The following is a 12,167-nucleotide window of genomic DNA, read 5'->3' on the forward strand; positions in this document are numbered from 1 at the left end:
TTCAAAATTCAACAAATAATTGTGCCCTGTTTTTACTCATTTTAGAAGTTCAACAAACAGATGCCATTTAGAGAAAACGTGCATGTATCTCTAGGCTATATAATATGTAGACATCAGTCAATCACAACTCCAAACAATTTCATCACTTCTTATCACCAGTTTAACTTAAAGCGAAACGTTTGAAATAGTCCTCATTGCACCTAAATACGGTTACTCATGCTCGATGTAGTTGTTACAAGCCACACCATAGAAATTACTGGATTGTGACGTCTGTAAACTGTTTGTTATTTCTCAAACCAGAGAGAGTACCTGTTCAGACACGCATGCGACACTTGGCCCTGTTCAACTGGTTACACATGCGGCAAGGCGAGCGTAAGCGTATGGGGGACGCCTGGGAGCGGGGCGCACTGGAGAGTGTGTAACGGTAAGTTTCAAATGGCTCTTTGCACTCAATACTAGCCGCAATAGGATACAGGAGTTTTCTTTTACACAACCAGGATTTCTCACCATATGGCTGATGTTTTGGTATCTGTCAGGAACCTTCCTCACAGCTTCTGACTGGAGTTCTAAAGTACAAACTTTCTAGGCATGAATATGCATGATTGTTTAAATAATAGCGTAATGATAAAATACATCATCACAGAGGAAACATAAGTACACAACTTCTATTTGGTAGAAATTAGTTTGGATACATTTTCTACATAGAAATATTAGCTCAGATTTTTTCTGAGTGTGTAGATGCCAACGAGTGCTTGATAGGAGGGCAGCATTCCTTCTATTTGAACCATGTGCGATCAAGATATGGTAGAAAATAGCCTAGTAAGTGCCCCCCCCCCAAACAGCGCCCATCCCACTGAGGGGAGAAAAATCAGCGCCCCCTCACCCACCCAAAAAAAACTGCCATCTTCACCTGCATTGCCTACAAAGGAGGTCAGGGCTACATGTACTTAAACTTGTGACATACTTGAAGTTGTCGGGTGGCATTTGGCATTTAATGATGTTCAAACTGAACATCATAAAACATAACTTATTCAAATCAGGACCCCATGTGCATAATTTATGGAAAATGTTTATAAAACTCTTATTCCAACAGTAGGTTGATACTCGATTATAACTTGCCTTGGGTATCTAAAGGAATAGTTATGTTTGCAAATTAAAGACCAGGACATGTAAATGTCAATTAAGGTCCTTGGTTTGAAACCGTTATGTTCACATGACCCCTCAACTGGTGTACTTCTAATTAAATTGGCTTAGGTATCTGGTGGAAGATTTTCATTCTTCAAATCAAAGACCTAATTTCAATAATTATCTTCGTCAAGAAGATTATGGATTTGTCTCGCCGGAGTGCGGGTGACTGCGGATTTATCGATATAACTCTGGAAGGCATGATTCGACGTCCGTGATTTTTGGCAGGCAGATTACCGTTGTTAAGACTGACGCCAAGTGCAAGTTTGGGCTTTGTGGGGGGTCCGTACGTCACGTTAGCGCACTTTTTGTGTTTGTTGCTTGTTAACAAAATAACTCGAGTACATTTTAATAGATGTTCATGATTTTTGGTAATCAAACTACTATTGTATAGGCCAAGATCAAGTTCGAAAACGGGCCTCGTGGGGGGTCCCTATGTTGCTGTAGTGGACCTTTTATGTTAGATATATAATGATTTTCCCCCACCTAACTCTGCATGGGGACAGCTGGCCCTCCCATCTGGAATCAATTAGTAGATAGTAGAGTACAATATAGGCCGTGTCTAGGGGCAGTCCTGTAACAGCTGTGGGGGGAGGAAATGTTGGACATGCCTCAGGCTCAGGTCATTCCCTAAATTTTAAGGCCAGACCAAGTAATCTTTATGGTTGATGTCCACTGGAGACCTAAATTTATTGCAAATGCGCTATAAAATACATGAAGGGCCGAAGAAGACTAAATAAGATGCATAGATTTGGAATATACTAACAGTGGAAATACAATAGGATGCAAATAGAATAAAGGGACATAGTTTATCAACAAACGAAAACAGCAATAAATCTCGTCCTGTTCTGATTCTTGCCTTTCATCACATCTTCTCTTATTACAATTTACAGTAAGCAGAATTTTGGTAACAATCATTTTTTTAACTTTAAGTAACAGTACCTTAAATCAAAAAACTTCACTGCAGGGGGCATTTTCCGTGTTTGTTTTTTTTTTTGTTAGAAGGATAACTTGTTTATCTGTGGATTGGCCTGGATGCTAGAACTCGTCTTTCGGGCGGCAAGAGCCCTTCGCCCGCCGGTCTAAATTACCGCGACGGGGGAGTCTAGCCCGGGGGGGGGGGCTTGGCCGCCCTCCAGTAGTTGTAGAGCCGGACAAACCCCTCGGGCTCAACTCCCCCTAGCGGTAATTTAGATAGGCGGGCGCAGGGCTCTTGGCTGCCGAAGGAAAACGGCTAACGGCCCGATACTAGTTTGGTACCCAGGGTATCTGTGGATGGAAGTTTATGAATTGAACAGGGTGGGACAGCTGTTTGGTTGTGGTAGATGTTTTCCCTTTAGGTCAACGACCTAATGGCCATATATCATGGTGGGACAGATGTTTTTCACCATACACGGTTGGTCTATTAAAGCATGTAACTGTCTTTAACTAAAAGCAATAACTCCTAAAATATATAAACATACTAGACAATCGTGTCAAACAACGAATGATCCTTGACGAAGATATGGGATCTCTGAACTCTAGTTTACTATAATTTCAGTAGTTTTAGTTTTTTGTTTGTTTTTCTTAGGCTGTGGAGGAATTCTCCATGGTAACTCTGGTACCCTCATGAGTCCAAACTACCCCCAGAACTATCCACACAACCTAGAGTGTGAGTGGACCATCAATGTGGACCCTGGCTACCATGTGTCACTCAACTTTGACCCCAATTTCTTTGTGGAAGCTCACAGCAACTGTATCTACGACTACGTCTTGGTAGGTACTAGAGCTGTGTACCGGTACTGTCTACTGGTACTGTACTGTAAAAATTGATTAGATACAGGTCCAAAATACCTCACTAAGTATTCATACTGTACCAGTATCAAGTTACACTACTTCTATTATTTTTTCATACAATTTTATTCACACTAAAGCAACATTAGTTGTGAGAATTTAAAACCATAAAAAAATCTTCCACTTGAAAATACCACTGTCAGTGACTGCACAGAAAGTGCAAAATGAAAGGAAATGGAATGAAAGAAAACAAAATTTGTAACACAATTATTTTGTTCCATTTTGTTTTATTATGCACTTTCTGTGGTCCCTGAAAATACTGATAATTTTCCAGATACTTAATTGATGTTCAACTGAAATGATTTGTAATGTACTAATTCTGTTTTTTTTTTGTTTAGATTCGAGATGGAGATGATGAGAATGATCCAGTTCTTGGTGCCAGTAATTCTTACTGTGCCAACAACGTCCCAGAACCCGTACAGTCCACCAGTAACGTCATGTTTGTCAAGTTCTGCTCAGACTTCAGCAGCAGTGGCATGGGTTTCTCCGCCAACTGGATTGTTGGTAAGGATCATGACAGATTTTTTTTAAATGACCTTGAATGTACAAAATACTTTTTTGAACCAGGTTGCCCCACTGGACAACCTACGGCAAAAATTAGATTGCCCATCAGAATTTTAGGTTGCCCCACCGATAAGTTACTATGTTACATACATAAGCCTTTGACAATATTTCTAACAGCCTTTAGTTAACTGATACTAGTAATAGCTATTAATACCTAAAATTAAAAAGCATCTGACGGAGCAGGCCAAGTGGTGCAAGGCAAGTGGGCATGATTTGGGGGGGAGATTCTTAAAATTCAAGTAGCACACTGGGCTACTTAGGTTCAAAAAAAGGTTGCCCCAAGTAAAATTTGGTTGCCTTGGGCAACTGGGCAATCAGGTATTTTGCACGCTGATGACAGAGTAATTGCTCAGTGCAAAGGCCACATGGACCACTTCTAGGGTGCTCACAACAGCAGCATCTCTTCTGTCTAAGTCAGAAACGTCAAGCTTTGGCCTGAAAAGCATGGAAACTTTGCAGAAATTCAGGGTACACCTATTTGAATGTCCTTGTTGTGGTGGACTTGGTGGCCTCTGCTCTGTGAGGGCCGACATTTTTAGGGAATACTGGTCATAATTGCTAAAAAGACAGAAGTAAGTGGACCAGGTCATTCGCTAAGAAGATGGAAGTAAATAATGTCAACTTCAATTGAAACAGCTTTGGATGGATGGATTCGCTTCAAACTCGGTTTGAACAAATGGGAGCACAATGTGAACATGACCATGTAAAAATTGAGATTCATGCTACGCTACAATGTAAGATAGGAGGGCAGCATTCCTTCTATTTGAACCATGTGCGATCAAGATATGGTAGAAAATAGCCTAGCAAGTGCCCCCCCCCCAAACAACGCCCATCCCACTGAGGGGAAGAAAAATCAGACGACCCCCCCCAAACAACGCCCATCCCACAGAGGGGTGAAAAATCAGACGCCCCCCCCCCCAAACAACGCCCATCCCACTGAGGGGAGAAAAATCAGTGCCCCCTCACCCACCCAAAAAAAACTGCCAACTTCACCTGCATTGCCTACAAAGGAGGTCAGGGCTACATGTACTTAAACTTGTGACATACTTGAAGTTGTGGCATTTGGCATTTAATGATGTTCAAAGTGAACATCATAAAACATAACTTCACAAAATCAAATCAGGACCCCATGTGCATAATTTATGGAAAATGTTTATAAAACTCTTATTCCAACAGTAGGTTGATACTTGATTATAACTTGCCTTGGGTATCTTTATTGATGTTCAACTGAAATGATTTTTGGCCAATTTCTTCTATTTTTCCAGCGATCGGCGGTGCCTGGTAGAGGCTATGTCCCTCACTCAGTTTCACTGTTATATTTACTGTATATTATTCTTTTATTTTGGCCAATTTCTTCTATTTTTCCAGCGATCGGCGGTGCCTGGTAGAGGCTATGCCCCTCACTCAGTCTCACTGTTACATTTACTGTATTTATTATTATTCTTTTATTTTGGCCAATTTCTTCTATTTTTCCAGAGATCCGCGGTGCCTGGTAGAGGCTATGTCCCTCACACAGTTTCACTGTAATATGTCTTTTCAAAACAGCGATGCCGTCCCCTGAGGATTTACGAGTAACGACAATCACTGGTACAACAGTCAAAGCTTCGTGGACAGCAGCCACCAGCCCCATCGCTATCGGCTACAGAGTGTGGATAATGGAATGGGAGTCACCTGATGACCTTTTCACTCATTACCTCTCGATCAGCAAGACGGAAGTAACATTCAAGGACCTGGTACCAGCCACAGAGTACATCATATCGGCAACAACTATCTACACGTACATCGAAGGACCGGAAGTCCAAGTCACTGCTGTAACAGGTACTGTGAACCTTTTTTTCGTTAATATTTTTCTTTAAAGTGTAAATTAACAAATTGAATGTTCTATAAGTTACTTGCATACTATGATTCATAATATGTTAATACACACATAGATTACACTGTAACAGCCTCCAGTTTAATTCTGGACTAACCCCTTCCGCTTTAATTCCCATATTTCATCTAAATGGCCTTGTAAGTTACATGTATATCGTAAAGTGAAAATGATGTAAGAAATACGTGGTAGCCATCAAGGACCCCTTGTGGATTTTTTTACATCATTTTTACCTACAGGTAGTTTACAATATTAGCCCATCTAGATTTAAGGTTGCTGAGATATGGGAATTGTTCTGAAATTAAACTGGAAGGGGTCCAGAATTAAACTGGAGGCTGTATTCACATGTTCATGTGTGTTTACTATGTATATTTTCAGAAACGGAACCTCCTTCTGTGTTGGATGTTGAAGACAGGACAATTGACTCAGTTGTCATCTCGTGGCTGCCTCCGAAAGGTGTGATCGTCCAGTACTCCATTAGCTACACCGGCGGTGGAAAAAGTACATCCGTGACCTGTCCAGGAGACGCACACAGCTGTGAGTTGACAGGTCTGATCCCCGGGACGCGGTACGACATCGCCTTGGTGGCCGTTAGCCGGGTTGGGAGGAGCGTCGCTGTCACCACAAGTGTCATTACAGGTTAGTGATGGGACCACATCTCCAGGAATTTGTGAAATTTAATCGGGTGACTGCTTGACATGTCACCAAACACTAGTCTAAGAGAGGAATGCATAATTTATGTCCCCGGTTGGTGATTTATAACTTCCAGCTCCTGCAATTTCTTATCATTTCGGGAAATTGATTTTACTTCCTGGACAGAAGTATTGTTGGGCAGAGCTGGCTTCGGGGGATGTTAATATGTTTGGATTCCAGGATGAAAACAGGTTTGCTAGAGAGTGGGGGGTAATTTTGACAGTAACTGTTGATTTATATTTAGTACAATTGTTATACCAATTAGATTACATCATACAATCCCCTTTACAGTAATATGGAAACCCCAAACAAGTCCAAAATCTCAGATTTCTTCCGTTTACTTATAATGGAATCAGAGGCCACATAGTGCGGCTATCACAATCTTTCATGGGTTGACATTATGTATTTTTTACTTTTAGACACTGACCCACCGTCAGCTGTGGAGGTCAATAGCTGGTCTGCGACGTGGATGGTCCTGGAATGGAAGGCTCCCCTGGCCAGGGTGGTGTCATACGAGGTCACGGTTTCACAGACATTCGGCGAAGAATTGTTCAGGTAACTCACTCACAATCACTATCCGGTTTATCCAAGGTCTTCCAAGGTTAAGACGTGCTTGCACTGCTGACTACTGAGACTTGATGGCAGCCTGCCACTTGCCTCTATGTGGGTTGATGTTATGTAGGTTCAAGTGGTGGAAGTACTCTCTTACTGCCTTACAATGTACGTAATTATATAATTGGTTATGCTATATGTTCTTATTGCATGTTGCCAGGACTTAAAAGTAACTCTGATGTTTGGAGAGAGGCTCGTAATGCTTTGTGCAGAAAGACAAATTCTTTTAATTACTTTAATCAAGTATGCTTAACTTAACTAATTCATCATCTGTTTTGTGTATTTTTATATATTGCTGACTTTGACTATGTTGTTGTGTGTATTTGTATGGGGAAGGGGAACTTGTTAAGGTGCATATGCACCTGTATTCCCTTCCCTTTCACTTTGTGGAAAATCCAAATAAACAATAAGCAATTAGCAAAATACTCTGAGAGTCATGACAGTTTGTCAGCACTGTACAGCACAGTCAGTCACCTGACTAAAAACACAAAATACGACTGAAAATTATGGATTCTGCAGTAGAATAACATTTGTTTAATGTTATACAAGTCAGGGATACTGAAATTTTGACATTCTTGTTTCAGTGTGGATGGGTCTGAAACATCCTACAACATCACAGAACTTCTGCCTGAGACTCATTACATCATAAAGATGGCAGCTGTCGGTGAGCATGGCCGAAGCGTGGAAATTACCTGCTCAAAACAAACAGGTACGGGATGCACAGACTTTGTAAAGGAAGAAGTTTCAATTACATGTACCTGCTCACATGCATGCACGCACACACAAACAAATGCACACTCACTCACACACACACACAAATGCATGCACACACAAACACACACACACACACACTGACAAGCACATACACACATACGCATGCACACTGACTTACTCACTGACACACACATACACACACATGCACACATACATCTACACACTCTTATACATGCACACTGACTCACTGACACACTCACTCACTCACTCACAAACACACACACACACACACAATATCTCTCACTTTTCATTTCATTCCAAACCATGTCCATTACTGATTCACATGTGAATGACTGAAGTATCCTGTTTCTGTGCAAAGGGCCGCTACCGTTACCCGTTGATCACCCCACGACATCAACCCGTGCTACTACTGAGGCCCATACAAGTGTTACATGGAGAGACACCACAGTCACTTCCACATCTTTCCAGTCCACCACCAAACGTACAACAGGTAATCTTCCCTCACTAGATAGCTTCCAACAACGCTTGCTTACAGTATATAAGATGTGAGAAGGTTACAATGTAGGTGTAAATCTTCAAGCAGATCTTTTACTTACTTAACTTTACTTTACAGGGCTCAAAATTTATTTTTGTGAATAGGTGCACTTTTTTTGGGTGCACCATATATGATAAAATAAGTAGAATGTCAGGAAAAGCTAATTATGTTTCATTTCTAAAGAAAAGTACTACATGTATAACAACAATGATTTTATTATTTTTCTGACTCTTATGTTAAGAATATGCTGTATACTATATACAGGGTGTCTTTCACATGCACTCTCTATCCATGTCTTCCTGGGACGTCCCTTGGCCTTATTAGTACCGGATCTTTTAATACAGTACTAGTATCAAATAGGCAAGACAGTATCTAATACAGGGTATGTCAGGCAGTGTCTAGTACCCAATTGGGTGGCAAATTATATACAGCCTGTCATATTGGGTAGTACTGCTGTGTTGCTAAGTTTATGCTGTATTGCAGCAACATTAAGATTAGCCTGGGTGCCATCCTATGTGTATGCTGGGGCTTCCATACTCGCTCCTTAATAGGATGGCACCCAGGCTACCATAAGATCTGTTTAGAGATCAGTATGATATAATAACCTGCTGCTGGCATGCCGTATGCCTGTTTGTTACACCGAAGGGTGGTTATAATGTTACCAGCTATTCATATACAGATACAGGTACAGGTACAACGCAATGTTTGTGCTATAAATACATTAAAACTAATATACATAGTCATCAAAATTCAATTTTCATCTGTCATAGCAACCTCCACTGAAACAACAGTGCAGCGAACAACAGACAATGGAGTCAGAACAACAGACAATGGAGTCAGAACAACAGACAATGGAGTCAGAACAACAGACCGACAAACCACTACAGTCTACAGTACCAGCAAGGAGGAAAGGCCCCTAGGTGATATACAAATCAACATTTACTATTAACTCTACATGATAGGTATAGCTGCTGTAAATTTTATCTCAGCTAGACAAGAGAATCCTTTACTGAATTTTATATATGATACTTGCATTCACTAACTCTCGTGTATATTGGACCCTTCTCTTAGTAAGGGGAATGTAGTATTTACCTAATAGTTACAGCATACTAGTAGTATTTACCTTAGGCTAATAGATGTTCACAACATAATGTCATGATGATTATTATAAACTTGACTTTCAGATAAAACGACATACAGCACATTTCCAGCCAAAACAACTGAAAGTCCTGACGAAAAGGTAAAGTCTTTCCAACAAGACTCTACACAAGTAATGATCCTGATTCTATCCTTAATATAATTGAAAAATACATGCAAATACGTCCGCAACATTCGAATGGAAGTTCATTGTGATGGCAGATTTGAAACTCCATACAGCTTTAAAGGCAAGGTCCAATACTTTCAATTTTGGGGCCTTTCTACCCAAAGTCCTATTTGTAAATGGTGATTTATTGGTGTCTGCCAACCCCGCACATATTTGTGGTTATATCTGACGTGCTCGCATGTTCCTCGGCTAACGCCCGATTGTCCGCTAGGTGGCGCAGCGACTGTAACTGTGACGTAACTGGTTAATTTCTGCTACTAGCGTGAACAATGGCGGCTGCTTCTGGACCGGGATCGGCTGTGCAATCCTTCCGTTTTGAGCAACAGACAGACAGTAGTAGTGACTCTGACCCCAAACCAGCCCCAAAATGGAAAGTATTGGACCTCGCCTTTAAGTTTGTAATATTTCTGCACAGCTCCAGCATATTCTACAAGGGATTGATGAAGAGCAGCTGGAATCAGCAAAACTAGAGGACATCCTGTCTGCCATGAACTGCATCAATGATGTCCTCACAATCAGTGGCAGTGCCAAGTCGTCCATGTCACTATCAGCAATGGTACGCTACTTCACAACACTCTTGACAAGTAGTTTTATTCTACAAACTTTTTTATCATTGCTAGTGACATGACATCAACTCACAAGACAGAGGCAACTGGTGGGCTGCCATCAAGCCTCAGTATTGCTGTGCAAGCATGTTTAATGGTCTAAAGTCAGGAAACAACAGACATTAGACCAGATAGTGAGTGAGTGAGTGAGTGAGTGAGTGAGTGAGTGAGTGAGTGAGTGAGTGAGTGAGTGAGTGAGTGAGTGAGTGAGTGAGTGAGTGAGTGATCATGAGTGGGTGGGTGGGTGTGTGAGTGTGTGAGTGAGTGAGTGAGTGAGTTAGTGAGTGAGTGGGTGAGTGAGTGAGTGGGTGAGTGGGTGAGTGAGTGAGTGAATAAGTGAGTGTGTGAGTGAGTGAGTGAGTGAGTGAGTTAGTGAGTGAGTGAGCGAGCGAGTGAATATATCATTGGTAGTGAAAGGGGAGCTGAGTCAAGTGAGGTGTGGGGTCATATATAGTTCAGAATGCAATAATTATGAAATTTGATCCTCTCCCAAATTCTCTCAGTGACTCAATTGGAACACGCTTAGCCTAAACTCTCTGCATTTTGATATTACATTTTGTATATCATAATATTCACCTGAATATTCACCTGAATCCAGGCCATTAGGTACCCTACTGGGTAATGAGGCCGTCTTCGTTTGGGCATTCAGTAGGAGAAGACATAATTATTATCCATATCTATCAGGGTGGTCCTTCCATTCTATAGCCAACTTGGTCTTGAATGCATTTACTGAGCTGCTGTTTACTGTGGCTGGTGACAGTTTGTTCCAAATTTGGGTTGTTCTTGCAGGGAAGAAGTTGATTTTTGTATCTGGTACTTATAGGCATGCCCTCTAGTGACGACAGCAATAAAAGAAGAATGTACAATATTTTCCCTATGCAGAAGGATGCTTCAGCACTGATAGACAAACTGGCTGGTGCTTCAAGAGGAGCCCAGAGTGCGTCAGTAACAGACATGGCTAATATAGCCAATGGTAAGAATTGCTAATAATGTGTACTTGATTTCAATTCTTGCATTTTCTGGTTGGAGTCCCAGAACTTTACAAGAATTGTCCAGGAATGTTTGCATTCTTTTTTGGTATCAATAACTTCAAAGTGTTTCATATATGTACTGAATGATCTCTGTAAGAAAAAAGATAGTTATCTTAAGATTAAATGTTGTATCTTGTTTGAAAAATGGTACTTTGTTGCTTTGTGAAGATACAAATAGTTAAGAATCAATAGATAGCAAGTGTTTCATATACTGAATGATCTCTGTAAGACTGTCTGTAAGAAAAAAATAGATTTGTACAAAATGTAAGTTGTATCTATTTGGATGTGATATTCAACTCTCCACAAAAATGAGCTACATGTGTAATACTCTTCATGCACTATTATTCATTATTATATAATAGCACTTCTCAGATTTATATAATTTTTTAATGTTAATTTTGTTCCCCGATTATCTACATTCAGCCCTGACACAATCAGCTACAGCAGTCATCGACAAGCTACCGGAGCAACAGCCACCGATTGTGACTACTGCTAGCTCAAACATCCTGGAAAGTGACTTGATTGACGTGAACTCCGCTGACCTTTCGCCCAAGCAGCAGCTGAAGATGCTCAAAGAGAAGCAGAAGGAGAAAGAAGACATGGTGAGGACTATTTCTTATTATAAGATATCAAATCAGTTGCTGGGGAAATGAGAAAAATATTACCTAATATATATTGCTAACAATATTGCCTTCAAGTTGTTAAACTCCATTGCTAACCTTCTGTATCTGTATATTAGCCGGTATATCGGTAACATCCCTTCAGCATAACACACTTTGCAGGCATGTGGCGCAGCGGCAGCTGGCTACATTACACCGAACTACTTGATACACCTAACCCTTGAACATCTAACTCTAAACCTTCTTTAAAGCTATCTAATGATAAATGGCCCCTGCTGTACTTGGTGACAACGAATTCCACTATATGATAGTTCTAGGAAAAAAATGAGATTTTGAACACCTCAATCCTTGGTTGATAACTCTGGTACTTGAAGGCATGACTGTTTCTTGTTCTTTTTACTGAGCTGGTATTAGGTACTTAGCAGTTGGTATGTCCACCAGTGTATTTAGTAATTTTGTACATCAGTTTGTAAAATTAGAACAATACTCATAGCCTTGTTGATAATCTCTTAACCTAATCTTGCTAACCTTGACAATGTACATTTTCTAACCTGATAGCA

The 12,167-nt window shown here is 40.7% G+C and overlaps 1 protein-coding gene across 1 annotated transcript in view; it reads left to right on the forward strand.

Annotated features, from left to right (window-relative positions):
* Positions 1-323: 323 nt before the first annotated feature.
* Positions 324-12,167, forward strand: part of LOC109475159 — a 28,519-nt gene continuing 16,675 nt past the window's right edge. The window contains 13 exon segments of the mRNA XM_019775692.1: positions 324-414; positions 2,756-2,940; positions 3,357-3,522; positions 5,128-5,400; positions 5,831-6,091; positions 6,565-6,700; positions 7,342-7,466; positions 7,851-7,982; positions 8,798-8,947; positions 9,212-9,267; positions 9,767-9,907; positions 10,839-10,929; positions 11,411-11,589. Of these exon segments, the coding sequence (XP_019631251.1) occupies positions 324-414; positions 2,756-2,940; positions 3,357-3,522; positions 5,128-5,400; positions 5,831-6,091; positions 6,565-6,700; positions 7,342-7,466; positions 7,851-7,982; positions 8,798-8,947; positions 9,212-9,267; positions 9,767-9,907; positions 10,839-10,929; positions 11,411-11,589 (1,986 nt within the window).

This window comes from Branchiostoma belcheri, unplaced genomic scaffold (assembly GCF_001625305.1).
Source record: "Branchiostoma belcheri isolate BF01 breed outbred unplaced genomic scaffold, Haploidv18h27 scaffold33, whole genome shotgun sequence".
Taxonomy (NCBI): domain Eukaryota; kingdom Metazoa; phylum Chordata; class Leptocardii; order Amphioxiformes; family Branchiostomatidae; genus Branchiostoma; species Branchiostoma belcheri.